The sequence below is a fragment of the Aethalodelphis obliquidens genome, unplaced genomic scaffold (assembly GCF_003676395.1).
Source record: "Aethalodelphis obliquidens isolate GAN/ISIS:26980383/991018 unplaced genomic scaffold, ASM367639v1 scaffold70, whole genome shotgun sequence".
In the NCBI taxonomy this organism is placed as follows: Eukaryota; Metazoa; Chordata; class Mammalia; order Artiodactyla; family Delphinidae; genus Aethalodelphis; species Aethalodelphis obliquidens.
The window spans coordinates 4,282,072-4,306,539 of NW_020838014.1; the positions used below are offsets into that span (position 1 = coordinate 4,282,072).

Consider the following 24,468-nt stretch of genomic DNA (forward strand, 5'->3'; position numbering starts at 1 on the left):
TATTGTAGCTCTATTTTTAGTTTTTTTAAGGAACCTCCATACTGTTTTCCATAGTGGTTGCACCAATATACATTCCCACCAACAGCGTAGGAGGGTTCCCTTTTCCTCACACCCTCTCCAGCATATATTGTTTGTAGACTTTTTGATGATGGCCATTCTGACCAGTATGAGGTGATGCCTCATTGTTGTTTTGATTTGCATTTCTCTAATAATTAGCGATGTTGAGCATCTTTTCACGTGCTTATTGCCATCTGTACGTCTTCTTTGGAGAAATGTCTATTTAGGTCTTCATAGGTTTTTAACCCAATATTAAGACATTACCACCCGACTGTTTTTGAGCAGTCTGTGTGTGATTTGTTCGTCCCAACATGTGGGAATATTGACTCGATGTAGGTAGAGCTCCATGACCCAATCGCTATCATTTAGAAGCTCTCACACAAGACAAAGAGCTGGAGGAACGAAAAAGACTTTTCTTTCCTCTTAAGATCCCCTGGACTTTGTTGAGAGGAAGAAGAGATCCTGCTTTTGCTGTTCATTGTCAGTGGGCACAGTTTTGAAATATTTTTTTAAAGTTCTTTTATAGAACACCCTTTCCTCAGCTTTCTCAGATTCCTTCTGTTATTGAACCCCTGACCAGGGCAACTGAAAATTGTGAGCTAGGAATCAGTTGGATTTTGCCATTTCTCATTCTCCAGAAATCATCATTTTTACCAAAAACAGCATTCCTTTAGCGTTGCACTGGCTGCTGTCGTCATGGATATTGCGGTCAGCGCATTTTAAAGGGCAATTTTGGATTCTGTTCAGTTGAAGGGCTTTTCTCTGGGGGGTGGCCCCAGTTGCCTCTGCTGACCCCTCTGTTAGTGACTGAGTATGCTCTCATCATGGTCCAAGGGCTGAGCCAGGCAGAGTATTCAGAAATCTGTTCCCACCATCCCCGGTATGCTTCCTGTTACAGCTTCCTGTGCCCCCCTCTGATGACCATGGACAGTGTTACAAGGACACAGTCGATGGGAGTGTGTGTCCTAGGTGTCTTTGCATCCCTAGTGCCTGCCTAGAATAATGCCTGTCACTTGAAAGGCATTCAATACTGACTGTTAAATTAAGCACAATAACCTGGAGACGTGAGTCCTTCCCTGTCTCCCAGCCATCCGCACCAGAGTCAGGATTAAAATCTGAAGCAGAGGGAAGGAACACCACCTTGGGGATCAGGCAGCCTCGTGTTAGTTTTATAACTTTTAAAAGTTACCTTGCTAAACCTCCATGTAGTTATCCTTAAACCAGGGATTATAAAATTCCCCTGGAAAAATTGTTATAAAAATTACAATAACATTGAAGCTCCTAACAGAGGACCTAGCACATTGCCAGTTCCTAGTAAAGGAAGGCTTATTAATGTTCATATCTTTCTTCTAAGTCTCGAGCTCTTATTTGAAAATTATTTCTCCCAAGAAAGTGTGCAAGAAATTTCACTTAATTCTGACATACTAACTAGAGTTTCTTTCTGTTTGTCTTTTTAAGAGAGAGAGAGGTGTGTTTAAAATTTTAACTGCTTAAGATACAAGTAACCAGAAAATGAAATGAGCTGGAAGTCTCCATTCTCCATGTCTCAGTGTTATTCTCTAGAAGATGGAGAATATAACAGCATATGCCTTACAGGTTTATTATTAGCATTAAGTAAGATAACATAGACAGAAAGCATTTCGGCACAGAAAGTGCCTGAAACATAGTAAGCACTCACAGAAATAGATAGAATGATTCCCTATTCTTTTCCTGCACACATGATTTAAACCCGCCATCCTGCAAGTTTTCCTTGGCTTTGTGATGGTTACTTATTTTATGTCCTGGTCAGTCACATGTGCCACCCACTCCTTAAGAAAAGATGAACATATAATGAAAGTGAGGACATTTAAAAAGGAAGGTTAGGGGGATGAAGCAGATGAATGTATAAGATTCTCAAGGGAAATGTGAATTTCTTTGTATTGTTTAGGTTTGGTCGGAAACGGACATTAGCAACATTTCTGTGCCTAGGAGGACTGGCTTGTCTTATTGTCATGTTTCTTCCAGAAAAGAAAGGTATGCCTTTCCAATTTCTACATGAGGGTTTTGAATAGCACTTGTATTACAATGAATCTCAATATAGTGGAGCGATCACCATATGCCGTGCTTCATTTCTGTGGTTGCATATTATTTAGCAATGGTGTGGGGTATAATGGGCCAGATTCTTTCCATTGCCTAAACTATTCTCCGGGTGAATGATGTGCTTAGAGGTGCACTATTAATTCTTTCAGGCGATTAAGCTACCATCTGGGGTGTCTGGACTGCAGTACTGGTGATGTTGGAGTTGTTTATTTGATGATGATGTGGGCCATTTAGTTCTGCACAGAAGGAGCCTCTGTCCAAGGCTGCAGATTGCCCTCCTCATTCCAGCCAGTTACAAGACTGGAGATGAGAGGCACTGGTTCTCCACGGTGGCTTCGGCACCCCTCATTGTCTCCATCAATACTCCCAAGGCACCCTGATAATAACAACAGCACAATAAGAATAATAGTCACTGTTGGTGACAATTGACCTTCTCTCATTCTTATAGAAAGTGTGAATGAAACATCCTTAGGAAACTTGCTATTTTTATATTTGTAGCTTTGCTATGTAAACACAGCTTTAAAAACAGGTCCCTTTGGCATCCATATCTAACATGACTTCTGCCCCTCTGTAGGGATTCTATACATAGTGCTGGTCCTCAACCTCTTTTCCGCACTAGCACACCTGAGACATGCCCTCTATTACATCAAAAACTGTGGTTTTAGCAGTGATTTTCGACCATAAGAAGTGGGTCATAACAAACTCTCTGCTGCTAGGGAATAGGGTACAATGAAAGCCCTGTTTTGGGGACTTTGGGATTTTGACAGGGTTCCACCATGGAGCTTGATCTTCAGGTGGGAATCATTGTGAAATGGTTTAACATAAGTTTTTCTTTTTTGGCCGCACCGTGCGGCCTGTGGGATCTTAGTTCCCCGACTGGGGATTGAACCCGGGCCCCGGCAGTGAGAGCTCCGAGTCCTAACCACTGGACCACCAGGGAACTCCCTAACAAAGTTTTGATAACGACTAGAAATGCAGCTGACGAATTCATTTCCCGTCGGAGCATACATGTATTAAGTGCTCCTTTGGTGATCCCTTCTCCTTAAGGGTCAGGTGTACCAGCGTCTCACTGAAGACTCCAAGGCCACGTGTCCTAGTTATGCAGCTCTCCAGTATATCTGCTGTGCTGCTAGCTGCCACCTGGAGTTCTGTGCCTTAAATCCAGAGCACTGTTGGTTCACTAGTTAGGATTTTACTCAATATTTAGAACAGCCTTGGGGACTCCCCTGGTGGTGCAGTGGTTAAGAATCCGCCTGCCAATTCAGGGGACATGGGTTCGAGCCCTGGTCCGGGAAGATCCCACATGCCGTGGAGCAACTAAGCCTGTGAGCCACAACTGCTGAGCCCACGTGCCACAACTACTGAAGCCTGCGCACCTAGAGCCTGTGCTGCACAACAAGAGAAGCCACCACAATGAGAAGGCCGTGCACCACAACAAAGAGTAGCCCCCGCTCACCGCAACTAGAGAAAGCCTGCACGCAGCAACGAAGACCCAATGCAGCCAAAAATAAATAAATAAATAAATTTTTAAAAAAAGAACAGCCTTGCAGTGATTTTCACGGAATCCTGGAAACTAGAGAATTCAGTAAGTTTGCCATTGAGGCTTCCCTGGTGCTGCAGCGCTTGTAAACCACACGCACAGCCCCTCTCCTTGGACACGCGTGGGCACAGTGGCATTCAGTATTGGTAGCCTAGCATGGTGGGTACTGCCCAATGAAGAGTGTACTATATGTTTTCTTTACTATAGGCCATACTTGTACAGACATGTATATATACTTATATAAGATCTACCTATCCTAGGATGGAACGTTTGAGGGAAAATAAAATGGGAGGCCAAAAAAAAAAAGGTAACACTTCCAGTTGTGAGCCAAGATTGTAACCTGAGAGTAGCCAGGAGCTTCCTGTCAGTAACCATGTTTTCAATAAAAACTCTTTCATGTACAAAAAAAAAAAAAGGTCTTAGTTTTAAGAAAGTTCCTACCTGTGCTAGTGCCAACAAAAGGAGAAACTCCTCAGCTGTTGCCCTGCCGTGGGCTTGTAGAACTAAGTGCCCAGTTCTGTTTGTCTGGGACAAGACATTAATGGGCTTCAAATCACTGCAACTTTCAGTTCAGCAGATTCTGTTTCTCATAGACAACCTAGAAATTCAGTTGTTTTCTACCTGTAATATCCACTGGTCTATTTATTACTCTATAGAGAGAAAGTTTTCCTTGTTACTCTAAATGCCCCTGTAAGCTGTCACACCTCGGCAAGCCAGGCCAATTCATGCCTTTCCTCGCTCCCACGTATCTGTACTCCAGGTAACCCACACCCTGGGCCTCTGCACACAGCCCTTTCTACACAAACCCAAAGGGAAAGCAGATTCATGGTCTCCCGTCTAGACCGGTCACCACACTGTGCTCACTTCCAGTCTGTCCTAAGCGAGCAGCTGAGCCCCTCGTGGGTCATGCCCTTGGTGCACACCGAGTAACAAACACAGCACATCTGTCTTACACACCCACAGATGCGCCCCGGGAACAGGATTCCTGTCATACTTAGAAAAGTGGATGTAGTCTATTTTTGAAGATTTCCAGAGAAAGAAGTTCCATAATGTTCCTTAGCAAGTAGTTTCTATTTTTAATAGCCACGCAAAGGTTAGAATGAGCCTCTTCCACTACAGCTGAGCCCATTTCCTTTCATTTTATTCATCACTAGAGATAGAGAACAGATGGTCACCCCTCTTTTGCATAATCCTTTCTCTCTTTGCAGGGACTCATCTAGCTATTCCTGAATCTTCGCTACTTTGAGCTAAAAGTATTTATTCTTTAAACTTTCTTTGAACCTTTCATATTTACTCTTCAAAATATTTTGATAGCTTTCTTTTAAATCTCAATTTTTTCAAAGTGCCGAGGTTTAGGCTACCTGTTGTGAAAGTTCTGATAAATATATATTAAGAAAGAGGCCTAGCAGTTTGAAAACATCTGTTACCATCTTATGTGAGCTTGGTGACCACTCATTTTCTCACTGCTTTTTATGCTCATTTGCCCTCACTTTTTCCCACCAAACATTCATTTGCTCTCTGTCAACTTAGGTTGTCCTCTACATACCAACTCTTTTTTCACATCTACGTATGACTGTGATGCTCAGTGTCTGAAGCACAGACATAGGTATACCTCTATAAGAGACAGCCAGTAAGCTAGAAAATAGATTGTTTGGCATTCCTTAGCCTATGATTGATAATTATTGGACAAAAGTGTCCTATTCAATACATATTTGCACACTGGTTGGCCTCCAAGTAAATGTTCTCCCCTGGGGGCAATGTTACCAAGTGGCCACTAATTTCTTCCACAGATTGGTCCTCATACATTTTACCTGATCTCTATCCTTGCTTAAAGGGTTCTAATTAAGCTGTAATACTGGCGACCATTTATTTTTTTAATATTTATTTTATTTATTATTTATTTGGTTGTGCCGGGTCTTAGTTGTGGCAGGCGGGCTCTTTAGTTGTGGCATGAGAACTCTTAGTTGTGGCATGCATGTGGGATCTAGTTCCCTGACCAGGGATTGAACCTGGGCCCCCTGCATTGGGAGTGAGGAGTCTTAGCCACAGTGCCACCAGGAAGGTCCCCTGGCGACCACTTATTAAGTGTTAACCATGTGCTGGTTTCTCTTCATACATAGAGGTATTACCTCTTATCCCCATTTCCTAAGGAAACTAAAGCTCAGGTAGGTCAAGCAACTTGTCCAAGGTTGCACAGCAAGTAAGCAGCACACCTAGGATTCAGATCCCACGTCTCTCTGACTCTAAAATCAGTGCTCTTTTGGGAATGCTTATTTGTCCTCTTAGAGTTTTAAGACCAAAGTATTCATTGCACATAGTAAAGCCATAGCCTTAGAGAATTAATGCTGCCTGACTAGAACCCATTCTTAACTCTTCAATGGGCAGGCCTGATGGGAATTGGCCAGAGTTTAAGAACCTGGCTTGTCAGGGTGGCACTGGGTAAGGAGGTTGGCAAGGAGGTTTCTGGCAGTTGTGATCCTGCCAAAGAATCTGAATACTGGGAAGTCACAGCACGTGACTAGATAAACAGTTTCACAGTTGAAGGGAGTGTCCTCAGACTCAGCTCTAGCAGAACCTTTATCTCTCATTGCTTTGTTCAGCCTCAGCCTGCCCATTCTTTATTCGTTTGACTTCTCTAGGGCCTGCTGTGTACAGGGTACTATTTATAAATATGACCTGGTTCCTGGCCTCAAAGAGCTTATAATCTAGTGAGGAAAAGGAATGATTCATAAAAACAGAAGGTACCATATGAGAATTGACAACAGAATTGCTATAGGAACTTTAACAGGCTATGATAGTAATGCAGACCAGCTAACCCCCTCAGACAAAATATAAGGAACACTGATTTTCAGACATTGGACAACAGGCTGCGGAAGACAGAAGTGATCCCTGAGAGAAATGAAACAAGATGTGCCCTAAGAGTGCCCTAGCTCAGGTCTTCAGGCCTCAGTGCACAAAGGGACACCCAGCAAATCCTGGTGCTCTTACCAAATTGACAAGACAGATAGTAAAGCCTGGAAAGGCCAATATGGCTAGAATTTCCTGGGCAAAATACTGGAGAGGAGTAAGATATATAGAGGAATATGTGGAGGAAGAATTCGAGAGATCTGCAGAAGATCTCTGAGCCCTTGGCTGCTGACTGATCTGGGCATGCATTTGAGGAAGCTACGGAGGCTGGGGAGGTGGCCACCAGAAAGGAACAAGTGGAACAATTCTTGGAACCTAGGGCCATGTCTAGTTCGTGTTGCCTTTAGCCAGACGTGGAGCACTGGGTAAAGACCTCCTGGGTCAAAGTAGCCCAACACTATAGGCTATTCTGCTATAGCAGAGCTTGCTCTAAAAGTGCTTAAAAAATTCAGAGGATCAAGTGATTCCCAGTAACTTAACTGCATTCCAGGAAAAAGAGCAACAATATGTAAAGGAATACAATAAAATCCAGCACCTAACGGTGTAACATTCACAACCTCTGGCATCCAGTCAGTATTACCAGGCATGCAGATGAGCGGGAAAAATACCTCCCACAACCAGGAGAAATGTCAATAGAAACAGAACCAAAAATGACACAGATAATAGAATGAGGAGGCAGGGACATTAAAACAGCTATTATAAATGTACTGCATATGTTTACGAAGGTAGAAGAAAGCAAGATAATAATGAGCAGAGAAAGAGAAGATAGAAAAAGAGGCACATGTTACATCTAGGGATGAAACATACATTATATGAAAAAAAACAGGCGGTAGATGAGATGAACCACAGAAGAGATCAGTGACAAAGATATAACAAAAGAAGCTGCAGAATGAAACAAACAAAAGTTGTAGGACAACACCAAGCCCAACAGTTATGCAACTGGAACCTGAGAAGGAGGAAGTAAAAAACAAAGATACTTGCAGAAATGATGGTCTACTACTTTCCAGATTTGGTGAAAACTATAAACACATTATGAGACAGTGGTCAGTTCATCAAGAAGATGTTACAATCCCGATTATGTGTGTGTCTGATAACATTCGAAGCACAGGAAGCAAAATGGACAGAACTGAAAGGAGAAATAGACAGACTCAACACTACAGTTGGATATTTCAGTACTCTCTCTCAATGACTGACAGAAAAACTGACAGAAAAGAATTAGGATATGGAGACTTAAGCAGCCTACCTGACCTAATTGTCATTTGTCAGACACTACCTAAAACGGCAGAATACGCACTTCTGTGTGAAGTGCACACCCAGGACATGTGCCAAGAGAGACCATGTTCTGGGCCATAAGACAAGTTTCAGTAAATTTAAAAGGATTGAAATCTTACAAAAATAAGTTCTTTGACCATAATGGAATTAAAGTAGAAATCAATAACAGAAAGCTATCAGGAAATCCTCAAATATTTGGATTTCAAAAAAAACATTCTTCTAAAAACACATGGGTCAAAGAAGAAAGCACAAAGGAAATTAGAAAAATTTTAATTAAACAATAATTAAAGTACAACATAGTGAGTTTGTGAGATGCAGTAAAGCAGCGCTTAGAGGGAAATTTGTATAATTAAAAAATGTTGTATCGGGCTTCCCTGGTGGCACACTGGTTAAGAATCTGCCTGCCAGTGCAGGTGACACAGGTTCGATCCCTGGTCCGGGAAGATCCCACATGCTGCAGAGTAGCTAAGCCTATGTGCCACAGCTACTGAGCCTGTGGTCTAGAGCCTGTGAGCCACAACTACTGAGCCCACGCTCCACAACTACTGAGCTGCACCACAACTACTGAAGATCGCGCGCTCTAGGGCTAGTGTGCCGCAACTGCTGAGCCCATGTGCTGCAACTACTGAAGCCCGTGTGCCTAGAGCCCGTGCTCCACAACAAGAGAAGCCACCACAATGAGAAGCCCACACACTGCAATGAAGAGTAGCCCCTGCTCGCCACAACTAGAGAAAGCCCACGTGCAGCAACGAAGACCCAACACAGCCAAAAATAAATTAAAAAAAAAAAAAGTATCGGGGGCTTCCCTGGTGGCGCAGTGGTTGGGAGTCCGCCTGCCGATGCAGGGGACACGGGTTTGTGCCCCGGTCCGGGAAGATCCCACATGCCATGGAGCGGCTGGGCCCGTGAGCCATGGCCACTGAACCTGCACGTCCGGAGCCTGTGCTCCGCAACGGGAGAGGCCACAACAGTGAGAGGCCTGCGTACCGCAAAACAAACAAACAAACAAACAAAAACAAAAAAAAGTATCAGAAAAAAGGAAATTTTCAAATCAGTGATCTAAGCATCTCCCCTAAGAAAATAGAAGGCAAATTAAAAAAAAAAAAAAAGACTGACAAACACAAAGTAAGCAAAAGGAAGGAAATAATAAATATAAGTAAAAATCAATAAAATAAAAACATGAAAATAATAGAGAAAAGTCAATGAAACCAAAAGCTGGTTGTTTGAGGTCAATAAAATCAATAAGCCACTAGCCACACTAATAAAGGAAAAAGAAAGAAGAAACCAATTACCAGTATCAGGAATGAAAGAGGGACATCACTATAGAAACTGTAGACATTTATAAGGGAATATTATAAACATTTTTATGCCAATAAATTCAACTTAGGTAAAATGGATAAATTCCTTGAAAGGTAGAAACTACCAAAGTGTACAAAACCGTAGATAACCTGAATAACCCTTTATCCAGTAAAGATATCTAATTTGTAGTTTAAAACATTCCCACAAAGAGAATTCCAGACCCAGATGGCTTCACTGGTAAATTATGAAACACATAGGAAGAAATAATATAATTCTACACATTCTTCCAGAAAATAAAAAAAAGAGCGAATACTCTTCCAACCCAGTGTTTGAGGTCAGCAATTACCCTGATATTAAAACCAAACAAAGACATTATGAGAAAACTAAAGACCAATATCTCTCATTAATATAGATGTAAAAATCTATTAACTAAACATTAGCAAATTCAACAATGAATAAAAAAGGTATAATAACATCATGACCAAGCAGGATTTATCCCACAAACACCCAGTTGGTTTAACATTGAAAAGCTAATCAGTGTTATTCACCATATTAAAAGACCAAAAAGAAAAAAAAAAAAAATCATATGGTCATTTCAATACAAGTAGCAAAAGCACTTGTCTGGTTTCAACACCCATTCTTTACAAAAACTAGCAGCAAGTAGAAGTTTCCTTAGCCTGATAATGGAAAACCTACAGCTAACATCACGTTTAATGGTGAAAAACTAAATGCTTGTTCCCTAAGATTGGGAAAAAGGCAAGGATATCCATTCTTGTCACTTCTTTGGAGCATTGTACTGAAATTATTAGTGAATACAACAAGGCAATAAAAAGAAATTAGGGGGATCCAAAATGAAAAGGAAGAACTAAAACTGTCTTTATTCATAAGACTTCATGATTGTCTCCATAGAAAATCCTAAAAAAAAAATCTATTAGAATTAAGAAATGAGTTTAGCAGAGTCTTTTGACACATAATTTTAGTTCTATATGTTAACAACAAACAATTTAAAATTGAAGTAAAACAATGACATTTATAAAAAATTAAAAATATGAAATATTTAGGAATGAAAACTTAAAAATATGTATGAGACCTGTAGAAAACTGTAAAATATAAAACATTGATGAGAGAAGTTAAAGAAGACTAAATAAGTGAATTGGTGGTAATGGTAATAATAAAATAAATGAAGAGCTTACCATGCTCAAGGATCAGAAAATACTAAGACATCAGTTCTCCCCAAATCAATCTGTCTTCAACACAATCCCAATAAAATTTCCACCAGGCTTCTTTTTGCTGATAGATACTGACAAGTTAATACTAAAATTTCTATGGAACTGCAAATTATATCCAAAATAATTTTTATCAAGAAAAATTAAGTTGGAGGACTTTATCCCAACTGATTTTAAAACTTACTACAAAATTATGTTAAGACAGTAAGGGAATTCCCTGGACTCAGCACTTTCACTGCTGTGGCCTGGGTTCGATACCTGATTGGGGAACTAAGATCCCACAAGCCATGAGACATGGCCTGAAAATTAAAAAAAAAAAGTGTGATATTGGCATAATGGTGGATGCATAGATAATAGAATTGAATATGAAATAGACCTATATAATGGTCATTTGATTTTTATTTTATTTTTGAGGGGGCTGAGATTTTATTCACCTTTTAAAAATGTTTCATTCAATCATAACACACATAGAGAAAAATGCACATGGTCAATTGATTTTTTTTTTTTTTAACATCTTTATTGGGGTATAATTGCTTTACAATGGTGTGTTAGTTTCTGCTTTATAACAAAGTGAATCAGTTATACATATACATATGTTCCCATATCTCTTCCCTCTTGCGTCTCCCTCCCTCCCACCCTCCCTATCCCACCCCTCCAGGCTGTCACAAAGCACCGAGCCAATATCCCTGTGCCACGCGGCTGCTTCCCACTAGCTATCTACCTTACTACGTTTGTTAGTGTGTATATGTCCATGACTCTCTCTCACCCCATCACAGCTCACCCTTCCCCCTCCCCATAACCTCAAGTCCGTTCTCTAGGAGGACTGCGTCTTTATTCCTGCCTTACCCCTAGGTTCTTCATGACATTTTCTTTTTCCTTAAATTCCATATATATGTGTTAGCATACGGTATTTGTCTTTTTCTTTCTGACTTACTTCACTGTGTATGACAGACTCTAGGTCTATCCACCTCATTACAAATAGCTCAATTTCGTTTCTTTTTATGGCTGAGTAATATTCCATTGTATATATGTGCCACATCTTCTATATCCATTCATCCGATGATGGGCACTTAGGTTGTTTCCATCTCCGGGCTATTGTAAATAGAGCTGCAATGAACATTTTGGTACATGACTCTTTTTGAATTTTGGTTTTCTCAGGGTATATGCCCAGTAGTGGGATTGCTGGGTCATATGGTAGTTCTATTTGTAGTTTTTTAAGGAACCTCCATACTGTTCTCCATAGTGGCTGAACCAATTCACATTCCCACCAGCAGTGCAAGAGTGTTCCCTTTTCCCCACACCCTCTCCAGCATTTATTGTTTCTAGATTTTTTGATGATGGCCATTCTGACTGGTGTGAGATGATATCTCATTGTAGTTTTGATTTGCATTTCTCTAATGATTAATGATGTTGAGCATTCTTTCATGTGTTTGTTGGCAGTCTGTATATCTTCTTTGGAGAAATGTCTATTTAGGTCTTCTGCCCATTTTTGGATTGGGTTGTTTGTTTTTTTGTTATTGAGCTGCATGAGCTGCTTGTAAATTTTGGAGATTAATCCTTTGTCGGTTGCTTCATTTGCAAATATTTTCTCCCATTCTGAGGGTTGTCTTTTGGTCTTGTTTATGGTTTCCTTTGCTGTGCAAAAGCTTTGAAGTTTCATTAGGTCCCATTTGTTTATTTTTGTTTTTATTTCCATTACTCTAGGAGGTGGGTCAGAAAGGATCTTGCTGTGATTTATGTCATAGAGTGTTCTGCTTATGTTTTCCTCTAAGAGTTTGATAGTTTCTGGCCTTATATTTAGGTCTTTAATCCATTTTGAGCTTATTTTTGTGTATGGTGTTAGGGAGTGATCTAATCTCATACTTTTACATGTAGCTGTCCAGTTTTCCCAGCACCACTTATTGAAGAGGCTGTCCTTTCTCCACTGTACATTTCTGCCACCTTTATCAAAGATAAGGTGTCCATATGTGCATGGGTTTATCTCTGGGCTTTCTATCCTGTTCCATTGATCTATCTTTCTGTTTTTGTGCCAGTACCATACCGTCTTGATAACTGTAGCTTTGTAGTATAGTCTGAAGTCAGGGAGCCTGATTCCTCCAGTTCCTTTTTTTGTTCTCAAGATTGCTTTGGCTATTCGGGGTCTTTTGTGTTTCCATACAAATTGCGAAATTTTTTGTTCTGGTTCTGTGAAAAGTGCCAGTGGTAGTTTGATAGGGATTGCATTGAATCTATAGATTGCTTTGGGTAGTAGAGTCATTTTCACAATGTTGATTCTTCCAATCCAAGAACATGGTATATCTCTCCATCTATTTGTATCATCTTTAATTTCTTTCATCAGTGTCTTATAATTTTCTGCATACAGGTCTTTTGTCTCCTTAGGTAGGTTTATTCCTAGATATTTTATTCTTTTTGTTGCAATGGTAAATGGGAGTGTTTTCTTGATTTCACTTTCAGATTTTTCATCATTAGTATATAGGAATGCCAGAGATTTCTGTGCATTAATTTTGTATCCTGCCACTTTACCAAATTCATTGATTAGCTCTAGTAGTTTTCTGGTAGCATCTTTAGGATTCTCTATGTATAGGATCATGTCATCTGCAAACAGTGACAGCTTTACTTCTTCTTTTCCGATTTGGATTCCTTTTATTTCCTTCTCTTCTCTGATTGCTGTGGCTAAAACTTCCAAAACTATGTTGAATAAGAGTGGTGAGAGTGGGCACCCTTGTCTTGTTCCTGATCTTAGTGGAAATGCTTTCAGTTTTTCACCATTGAGGATGATGTTTGCTGTGGGCTTGTCGTATATGGCCTTTATTATGTTGAGGAACGTTCCCTCTATGCCTACTTTCTGCAGGGTTTTTATCATAAATGGGTGTTGAATTTTGTCAAAAGCTTTCTCTGCATCTATTGAGATGATCATATGGTTTTTCTCCTTCAATTTGTTAATATGGTGTATCACATTGATAGATTTGCGTATATTGAAGAATCCTTGCATTCCTGGAATAAACCCCACTTGATCATGGTGTATGATCCTTTTAATGTGCTGTTGGATTCTGTTTGCTAGTATTTTGTTGAGGATTTTTGCATCTATGTTCATCAGTGATATTGGTCTGTAGTTTTCTTTCTTTGTGACATCCTTGTCTGGTTTTGGTATCAAGGTGATGGTGGCCTCGTAGAAGGAGTTTGGGAGTGTTCCTCCCTCTGCTATATTTTGGAAGAGTTTGAGAAGGATAACTGTTAGCTCTTCTCTAAATGTTTGATAGAATTCGCCTGTGAAGCCATCTGGTCCTGGGCTTTTCTTTGTTGGAAGATTTTTAATCACAGTTTCAATTTCAGTGCTTGTGATTGGTCTGTTCATATTTTCTATTTCTTCCTGATTCAGTCTTGGCAGGTTGTGCATTTCTAAGAATTTGTCCATTTCTTCCAGATTGTCCATTTTAATGGCATAGAGTTGCTTGTAGTAATCTCTCATGATCTCTTTTATTTCTGCAGTGTCAGTTGTTACCTCTCCTTTTTCATTTCTAATTCTATTGATTTGAGTCTTCTCCCTTTTTTTCTTGATGAGTCTGGCTAGTGGTTTATCTATTTTGTATATCTTCTCAAAGAACCAGCTTTTAGTTTTATTGATCTTTGCTATCGTTTCCTTCATTTCTTTTTCATTTATTTCTGATCTGATTTTTATGATTTCTTTCCTTCTGCTAGCTTTGGGGTTTTTTTGTTCTTCTTTCTCTAATTGCTTGAGGTGCAAGGTTAGGTTGTTTATTCTAGATGTTTCCTGCTTCTTAAGGTGGGCTTGTATTGCTATAAACTTCCCCCTTAGAACTGCTTTTGCTGCATCCCACAGGTTTTGGGTCGTTGTGTCTCCATTGTCATTTGTTTCTAGGTATTTTTTGATTTCCTCTTTGATTTCTTCAGTGATCACTTCATTATTAAGTAGTGTATTGTTTAGCCTCCATGTGTTTGTAGTTTTTACAGATCTTTTCCTGTAATTGATATCTAGTCTCATGGCGTTGTGGTCAGAAAAGATACTTGAAACAATTTCAATTTTCTTAAATTTACCAAGGCTTGATTTGTGACCCAAGATATGATCTATCCTGGAGAATGTTCCATGAGCACTTGAGAAAAATGTGTATTCTGTTGTTTTTGGATGGAGTGTCCTATAAATATCAATTAAGTCCATCTTGTTTAATGTATCTTTTAAAGCTTGTGTTTCCTTATTTATTTTCATTTTGGATGATCTGTCCATGGGTGAAAGTGGGGTGTTTAAGTCCCCTACTATGAATGTGTTACTGTCGATTTCCCCTTTTATGGCTGTTAGTATTTGCCTTATGTATTGAGGTGCTCCTATGTTGGGTGCATAAATATTTACAATTGTTATATCTTCTTCTTGGATCGATCCCTTGATCATTATGTAGTGTCCTTCTTTGTCTCTTTTAATAGTCCTTATTTTAAAGTCTTTTTTGTCTGATATGAATTGCTACTCCAGCTTTCTTTTGGTTTCCATTTGCATGGAATATCTTTTTCCATCCCCTTACTTTCAGTCTGTATGTGTCTCTAGGTCTGAAGTGGGTCTCTTGTAGACAGCATATATAAGGGTCTTGTTTTTGTATCCATTCAGCTAATCTGTGTCTTTTGGTGGGAGCATTTAGTCCATTTACATTTAAGGTAATTATCGATATGTATGTTCCTATTCCCATTTTCTAAATTGTTTTGGGTTCGTTATTATATGTCTTTTCCTTCTCTTGTGTTTCTTGCCTAGAGAAGATCCTTTAGCATTTGTTGTAAAGCTGGTTTGGTGGTGCTGAACTCTCTCAGCTTTTGCTTGTCTGTAAAGGTTTTAATTTCTCCATCAAATTTGAATGAGATCCTTGCTGGGTAGAGTAGTCTTGGCTGCAGGTTTTTCTCCTTCATCACTTTCAGTATGTCCTGCCACTCCCTTCTGGCTTGTAGGGTTTCTGCTGAGAGATCAGCTGTTAACCTTATGGGGATTCCCTTATGTGTTATTTGTTGTTTTTCCCTTGCTGCTTTTAATATGCTTTCTTTGTATTTAATTTTTGACAGTTTGATTAATATGTGTCTTGGCATATTTCTCCTTGTATTTATCCTGTATGGGACTCTCTGTGCTTCCTGGACTTGATTAACTATTTCCTTTCCCATATTAGGGAAGTTTTCAACTATAATCTCTTCAAATATTTTCTCAGTCCCTTTCTTTTTCTCTTCTTCTTCTGGAACCCCTATAATTCGAATGTTGGTGTGTTTAATGTTGTCACAGAGGTCTCTGAGACTGTCCTCAGTTCTTTTCATTCTTTTTTCTTTATTCTGCTCTGCAGTAGTTATTTCCACTATTTTATCTTCCAGGTCACTTATCCGTTCTTCTGCCTCAGTTATTCTGCTATTGATCCCATCTAGAGTATTTTTAATTTCATTTATTGTGTTGTTCATCGTTGCTTGTTTCATCTTTAGTTCTTCTAGGTCCTTGTTAACTGATTCTTGCATTTTGTCCATTCTATTGTCCATTCTATCTCCAAGATTTCGGATCAACCTTACTATCATTATTCTGAATTCTTTTTCAGGTAGGCTGCCTATTTCCTCTTCATTTGTTAGGTCTGGTGCATTTTTATCTTGCTCCTTTATCTGCTGTGTGTTTTTCTGTTTTCTCATTTTGCTTATCTTACTGTGTTTGGAGTCTCCTTTTTGCAGGCTGCAGGTTCGTAGTTCCTCCTGTTTTTGATGTCTGTCTCCAGTGGCTAAGGTTGGTTCAGTGGGTTGTGTAGGCTTCCTGGTGGAGGGGACTAGTGCCTGTGTTGTGGTGGATGAGGCTGGATCTTGTCTCTCTAGTGGGCAGGTTCACGTCTGGTGGTGTGTTTTGGGGTGTCTGTGGCCTTATTATGATTTTAGGCAGCCTTTCTGCTAATGGGTGGGGTTGTGTTCCTGTTTTGCTAGTTGTTTGGCACAGGTTGTCCAGCACTGTGGCTTGCTGGTTGTTGAGTGAAGCTGGGTGCTGGTGTTAAGATGGAGGTCTCTGGGAGATTTTCGCCGTTTGATATTATGTGGAGCTGGGAGGTCTCTTGTGGACCAGTGTCCTGAAGTTGGCTCTCCTACCTCAGAGGCAGAGCCCTGACTCCTGGCTGGAGCACCAAGAGCCTTTCATCCACACGGTTCAGATTAAAAGGGAGAAAAAGTAGAGGGAATTAGTAGAAGTATGGGGAAAGAAAGAAGGAAAGGAGGGAAGGAAGGAAGGAAGGAAGGAAGGAAGAAAGAAAGAAAGAAAGAAGCAAAGAAGGAAAGAAGGCAAGAAGGAAAGAAAGGAGGGAGGGAGGGAGGAAGGAAGGAAGGAGGGAAAGAAGCAAAAACAGAAAGAAAGAAGATACAGTAAAAATAAAATAAAGTATAATAAAGTTATTGAATTAAAAAATTCTTATTTAGAAAAAAAAAAAAGGGACGGATAGAACCTTCGGACAAATGTTGGAAGCAAAGCTATACAGACAAAATCTTACACAGAAGCGTACACATACACCCTCACTAAAAGAGGTAAAGGGGGAAAAATCATAAATCTTGCTGTCAGAGACCACCTCCTCAATTTGGGATGATTCGTTGTCTAAAGGAGGGAAGGAAGGAAGGAAAGAAAGAAAGAAAAAGAAAGAAAGGACGAAGGTAAAGTATAATAACGTTCTTAAAATTAAAATTGATTATTAAGAAAAATTAAGAAAAAACCATGGACGGATAGAATCCTAGGACAAATGGTGGAAGCAAGACTATACAGACAAGATCTCACACAGAAGCATACACATACACATTCACAAAAAGAGGAATAGGGAAAAAAATCATAGATCTTGCTCCCAAAGTCCACCTCCTTAATTTGGGATGATTGGCTGTCTATTCATGTATTCCACAGATGCAGGGTACATCAAGTTGATTGTGGAGCTTTAATCCGCTGCTTCTGAGGCTGCTGGGAGAGATTTCCCTTTCTCTTCTTTGTTCTCACAGCTCACAGGGGCTCAGCTTTGGATTTGGCCCTGCCTCTGCGTGTAGGTCGCTGGAGGGCGTCTGTTTTTTGCTCAGACAGGACGGGGTTAAAGGAGCCGCTGATTCGGGGGTTCTGGCGTACTGAGGCCGGTGGGGAGGGAGGGGCACGGAATGCGGGGCGGCAAAGTCCGGCGTGACCCTGCACCAGCCCGAGGCCCGCCGTGCGCTCTCCCGGGGAAGTCGTCCCCGGATCCCGGGAACCCGGCAGTGGCGGGCTGCACAGGCTCCGCGGAAGAGGGGCGTGGAGAGCAACCTGCGCTCGCAGACAGGCCCCTTGGTGGCGGCAGCAGCAGCCCCAACGTCTCCCGCCCGCCTCTGGGGTCCGCGCCTCCAGCCGCGGCTTGCGCCCGTCTCTGGAGTCCGCGCCCTCAGCCGCGGCTCGCGCCCGTCTCTGGTGTCCGCGCCCTCAGCCGCGGCTCGCGCCCGTCTCTGGGGTCCGCGCTTTCAGCCGCGGCTCGCGCCCGTCTCTGGATTCCGCGCTTTCAGCAGCGGCTCGCGCCCGTCTCTGGGGTTCGTGCTTTTAGCCGCGGCTCGCGCCCGTCTCTGGAGTTCCTTTAAGCAGCGTTCTTAAACCCCTCTCCTCACGCACCAGGAAACAAAGAGGGAAGAAAAAGTCTCTTGCCTCTTCGGCAGGTGCAGACTTTTCCCCGGACTCCCTCCCGGCTAGCTGTGGTGCACTAACCCCTTAAGGCTATGTTCAAGCCGCCAACCCCAGTCCTCTCCCTGCACTCCGTCCGAAACCGAAACCCGAGCCTCAGAGCCTCAGCTCGCAGCCCCGCCCGCCCCGGCGGGTGAGCAGACAAGCCTCTCGGGCTGGTGAGTGCCGGTCGGCACCGATCCTCTGTGCGGGAATCTCCCCGCTTTGCCCTCCGCACCCGTTGCTGTGCACTCCTCCGCGGCTCCGAAGCTCCCCACTCCGCCTCCCGCAGTCTCCGCCCGCGAAGGGGCTTCCTAGAGTGTGGAAACTTTTCCTCCTTCACAGCTCCCTCCCACTGGTGCAGGTGCCGTCCCTATTCTTTTGTCTCTGTTTTTTCTTTTGCCCTACCCAGGTACGTGGGGGGTTTCTTGCCTTTTGGGAGGTCTGAGGTCTTCTGCCAGCCTTCAGTAGGTGTTCTGTAGGAGTTGTTCCACGTGTAGATGTATTTCTGGTGTATCTGTGGGGAGGAAGGTGATCTCCGCGTCTTACTCTTCCGCCATCTTCCTGCTCTCCCTGGTCAATTGATTTTTGATGACAAGTCAATTCAATGAGAAAAAGAATCTTTTCAGTAAACCGTGCTGGAATAATTGGATATCCATATGTAAAAAATTTACCTTCAACCTGCACATCCCATCATATGCAGTAATTAACTTGAAATGAATGGCATGTCTAAATGTTGTGGACAAAGAATCACCAGCCATATCATAAACAAAGGATGTTGCAGCCATCAAACCATCAGCCACCATATCAGTTCCCCCTATGATGCACCCTGAGGTGATTCAGAATGGAGAAAACAGGATATTGGCCCTAGATAGTTAAGGTGCATATCAAAAGAATGATTTCAGTGAGCCCAGATTCTTGCATTTTCCCATGCATAGAAAAGTGCTAAATTCGTTAACCTGAGATAACTGTTTTTTCTTTAACTGGCAGTACTCTTCTGATGTTCTGACTACCTGATTTTTTTTGCAAAAACTCCTATATATCCTGGGTCCTTTCTTACTCTCCAGAACAGTCCCTCAGAGCTATCTGAGAGGCTGTCTCCCAGGTGTAAGTTCTCAGCGTGTCCCTGGAATAAAACATAATTGTCAACTTTTAGGTCGTGTTTTTTTTTTTTTTCAGTCGACAGTATAAAGGGTAAAACTACACAACTTCTAAAAGAGAACATGGAAGAAAATCTCAGTGCCTTTGGGCAAAGATTTCTTAAATATGACACAAAAAGCACACAAAAAAATTCATAACTTAGACTCCATCAAAATTAAAACTTTTGCTTTTTAAAAGACATTATTAAGGAAATGAAAAGCAAGGCACAGACTGGGAAAAATATTTGTAAAACGTATACCTGATAAAGAACTTGTACCCAGAAGATAGAATGGACTCTTACAGTTCAGTAATGAAAAACCAATGGGAAAAATGTTTAAACAGACACTTCTGCAAAAGGATATAAATATGGAAAATAAGCATGGGAAAAGATGTTCAACATCATTAGACATTAGAGAAATGGAAATTAAAACCACAATGAGATACCACTACACACCTATTAGAATGGCTAAAATTAAAAAGACTGACCATACCAAATGTCAGCAGTGATAAGAAAGAACTGGAACTCTTATACACTGCTGATAGAAATGTAAAATAGTACAGAGACTTTGGATAACATTAGCAGCTTATTTCAAAGAGAAACATAAATTTACTGTCTGATTTAACTTTACCCAAAAGAAGCAGAAACATAGATCCACAAAAGGACTTTGATGTTCATGGTAGCTTTATTAATAATAGCCCCAAACTGGAAGGAACGCAAATGCCCCTCAGCTGAGGAATGGATAAACAAATTGTGTTATATCCATACAGTGAATTACTCACCAACAACAAAGCAATGAGCTATGACCTACTGGTGCAGGGAGCAATGTGGATGAATTTCAAAAGCATTATGCTTACTAAAAGAAGCCAGACACAAAAGCCTACAAACTGAATTATTTCATTCATGTGAAATTCTAGAAATGGCAAAATTATAGTGACAGAATTTTCGGCATATGTGGTATTTTTCTTTAGAAAAAAAAAGCCAAAGGAAAGCAAAATGAATTGTGGTTCTTGGCTCAACTTCTGTATCATAGTACAGGACCTACAGCTGTCTTAAAGATTTTTAACATATTCATAAACAATAAAAATTTACCCAGTGAATGAAGTGGATGATTAAGTTTAACTTTTCTTATTTGGGTCAGTGAAATGTGACTGTAACATACTGAGGTATTTTGTTCTGGTGACCCTAGTGGACTCTGAGAAAACTTCAGGTAACTAGTTCTGAAAATGATGTCTGTAGTATCTTCATCATTGGAATCAACTTAAAACCTCTGAAGTTCAGTACTTTGAAGAATACAAGTGTTTTGAAAATTCCCTTTTTTTTCTCCCAAAGATAATTGAGCTTAATTTTTCCTTTTAAATCACTCTTTTTCCCTTAACAATCACTTTGAACATTCATTGATAATAGCCAATAATATCTAATTTCATTTTCAGATAAAAACCAAGGTCAGAAATCCAGGGAACCAGCCCAGTGGCCGCAAAGCCTTCCTAAATATTAACTCATGATGACTGATAGACCGGCAGCTCCACAGGCAGGCTAAGAAGTCATTTTCTAATAAACAGAGCTGTCTGAAATTGACATGGGCTATCTTGGGAGAGAGTTGAGTTCCCCCAGGTTCAAATGGCTGCTGCAGACTCCACTGGCAGGAACAAGGGGAGAAGTTTCAAGCATCAGATGAGGTGTCGGGCTGATGGGAGCACTTGTGGGTATGCGGCTGGAGCCAGGCTCCCCAGATGGGCCACTGCTAGAAGTGTCCTGAGCCTCACAGGGGAGAAATCTTCCAGCCTTGGATCTTGCGGGTGTTTAGATGGTAAGCCTTCTGCGACATGTTATTTGAATTTAATTTTCAGGATGGCAATCCCCTCACCTGTTCTAAAGACGTAGAGTATCTCCAGCACAGTTCTGGAAGGTGCCATCCTGTATGGGTTGAAAACAGTCCCAAAGATCATTTGCAGTCACGCAAATGTGCACATTTCTGTTTGCTTCAGTGCCACCCAAGACCTCTTCCTGACTCACTCAGTTTTCTGGAAAATCATTGATGAATTTAATTTGCCCTCATTATTGGTTTACTTGAAGTTGTTAGATATCAAAAGTCCAGACCTATACCTTGAGCATGCTTCTTTTTCCAGAAGCACCTCATGGCTTAAAATGATATATTCAGTACTTAAAATTGCTGACATATTCTTCCAAATAGCCTGGCAGAAGAGAAGAAGGCCCCAGATGGTCGAGTTTGGCAGTGCCTGGGCCACTGCGTTCAGAACGCCATCTTTAAAGGAGTTGAAGTTTTATTTCATAGTCAAGCTGGGAATGTGAAACTTTTATTTTGGAATGGGATATATTATGTGCCTCCCTCCTCAGACATTGAAAGTACATGAGCACAGATTCTTTTCGCTTAAATTAATCCCTGTTATAGTCCTTACACTTACTCTTTCAATAAATATTTAGTGAGCACCACTGTGATCAGACTATGGGAGGTGCCGTGAGGGAAACAGATACAAACAAGGCCTTAGCCTGAGACAACTCAAAATATATTTGGGGGGCTTCCCTGGTGGCGCAGTGGTTGAGAGTCCACCTGACGAAGCAGGGGACATGGGTTCGTGCCTCAGTCCGGGAAGATCCCACATGCCGCAGAGCGGCAAGGTCTGTGAGCCACGGCCGCTGAGCCTGTGTGTCCGGAGCCTGTGCTCGCAACGGGAGAGGCCACAACAGTGAGAGGCCCGCGTACCGCAAAAAAAAAAAAAAAAAAATATATATATATATATATATATATTTGGGGGCAGACAAGATGGAAAAGCAAGCAACTACAGGAGAGTGTCTAAAGCATGCCATTTGCATGGATTGGGAAATGGGCGCCATGGAGGTCAAGGGCAGGAAAGAATATTGCAGTTGAGTTATTTAAGTGGTTTGGATGAGCCAGGTATGCAGTCCCAAGGAAGGGACAGGCATGTTCTATTAGTCAGAAATGTCAGAGAGAATGAGAGGCAATTACTTTGGTGATCAGGACATTGCTGCTGACCTTCAAGAATAGGAGTTTCAGGAGAGGATGGTATTGGAGGCCACATTGTAGTGATGTACAGGGCAGATGCGTTTGAGGAAATGGAGGGTCAGTCACTCACTGGAGATGTTTGATTGTGAAGGGGAGAAAGTGCAATGGAGCCAATGAGAATTTTTGCTTTTTCCTAAGGAGAAGAAAACTTATTTTGAAGGTTACGGCCTAGTGGGTTGCTGAAGGGGAGAGGTTAAATATGTTTGAAAGGGAATAATTAAATTGTAAGATCCCAGAGAAGGTAGTATTAATAAAGGAAAGAACCACTGGACAATTGATAGCATTTTTGATAGGGACGTGAACTAGCATAAACTGTATTTTTGCATTTTATGTAAAAAACGTTACATTAAGAAACTGAAATATCATTATTGATTAGTAATCTTCAAGTAAGAAATTGGGGAGGAGGAAGGATGAAAAGTAGTTCCACATTTAGAGTCTTGTTCTTTAAAGAACGTGTAGTAGTTTAGTGGGATTATTCCTTATCTTTACAATGGAATACTAAGGAATGCAAACTGAAGATAGGAGTTTTTTGAGACTCACTCCTCTCCTGTGTCAGGGCTTGTCATGCTGATCAACCTTTTACATCATTGATTGTTGAACGAGGTTGGGAAGAAAGGAGGGGCAAGTAATACCCTTAGATAGGTGGAACTTAAGACTTCTGTGAAGCTTACTTGACCCCAGTACAGAAGTTTTCAGGGAGCTCTGTCATTCAGGAGTGAGTGCAGGTTTTTGTTTGTTTGTTTGTTTTTAATTTTATTGAAGTATAGTTGATTTACAATGTGTTAATTTTTGCTGTACAGCAAAGTGATTTAGTTACACATATATTCTTTTTCATATTTTTTTCCATTATGGCTTTTACAGGATATTGAATATAGTTCCCTGTGCTAAACAGTAGGACCTTGTTGTTTATCCATTCTCTATATAATAGTTTGCATCTGCTAATCCCAAACTCCCAATCTTTCCCTCCCCCACCCCTCCTCCTTGGCGACCACAAGTCTCTTCTCTATATCTGTTGAGTCTGTTTTTGTTTCACAGACATGTTCATTTGTGTCATATTTTAGATTCCACATATAAAGTGATATCATATGGTATTTGTCTTTCTCTGTGTGACTTACTTCGCTTAGTATGATAATCTCTAGGTCCATCCATGTTGCTGCAAATGGCATTATTTCATTCTTTTTTCTGGCTGAGTAGTATTCCATTGTGTGTGTGTATGTATATATATATATATATATCACATCTCCTTTATCCATTCATCTGTTGATGGACATTTAGGTTGTGCAGGTTTAATCACACATCACGACAGCCACTGTGTAAGATTTCCTGGGGATGGCCAGAATGCTGAGAAATATTTGCTGTGTGCTGTGTGTGATGACTAAACCTTCTGAATGTATGTCTGGTTATATGATCTCTTCACTGTTTGAGATCACCACAAATGTCTCTCACTCCTTCAGAATTAAGTGTGTCACTTAGACGAATTTTTCTCCACCGAGGACCTCACAGATGTGGCACTTGTCCCCCTCAGACACAGGTGTGTTCGCAGTGGTGAACAGCCATTCCTTGTCCCTGCTGGGGAAGCTGACCATCAGTGCTGCCTTCAATGTCGTGTATATCTACACCTCGGAGCTGTACCCCACGGTCATCAGGTACGCCTCACACACAGGCTTCTCCTTCCCACGTCCTGAATTCTGTTGTAGATGTTTGCATTGACAGAGGCGTGGCCCTCACTTCACCTGGAGCACAGCGAGTGTGGGCTAGCAGCAACTCAGCAAGCAGCTGTGAGCCCAGAACCTGTGGACACTGCTCTTGCCCGCTTGGCTGAGGAAAACATAACTTTATCTTGGGCTGAATTCCCTGTCAGTCGTGAGAAGTACTCTACACTAAACGTATCCCAGCACCTACATAGTGCTCGGATGTCATTTTTATTTCAGGGCCTGTGAGTTATTCAGTCAACCCTTCTGTGTCAGGTACACGATGGACCAGGAGACAAGGTCCCTGTTATCACAGAGCCTATATTTTAGCACAAAATATACACATTTAAAAAACGATGAGACTTCCCTGGTGGCGCACTGGTTAAGAATCCGCCTGCCGATGCAGGGGGCACAGGTACAATCCCTGGTCCACAAAGTTCCCACATGCCGCGAAGCAGCTAAGCCTGTGCGCCACAACTCCTGAGCCCACATGGCACAACTACTGAAGCCCCCGTGCCTAGAGCCTGTGCTCCACAACAAGAGAAGCCACTGC

The 24,468-nt window shown here is 41.3% G+C and overlaps 1 protein-coding gene across 6 annotated transcripts in view; it reads left to right on the top strand.

Moving 5' to 3' along the window:
- The window catches only part of SLC22A15 (solute carrier family 22 member 15), an 88,472-nt gene that overhangs the window by 58,204 nt on the left and 5,800 nt on the right, over positions 1 to 24,468 (top strand). For 4 of the 6 annotated variants that reach the window (XM_027091167.1, XM_027091161.1, XM_027091165.1 and 1 more), the window contains 2 exons: positions 1,985 to 2,070; positions 23,750 to 23,870. In XM_027091167.1, coding sequence (XP_026946968.1) covers positions 1,985 to 2,070; positions 23,750 to 23,870 — 207 coding nt within the window. Of the gene's footprint in view, positions 1 to 1,984; positions 2,071 to 23,727; positions 23,871 to 24,468 lie in introns of all 6 variants that reach the window. The other 2 variants (XM_027091163.1, XM_027091166.1) reach the window with 1 other exon arrangement.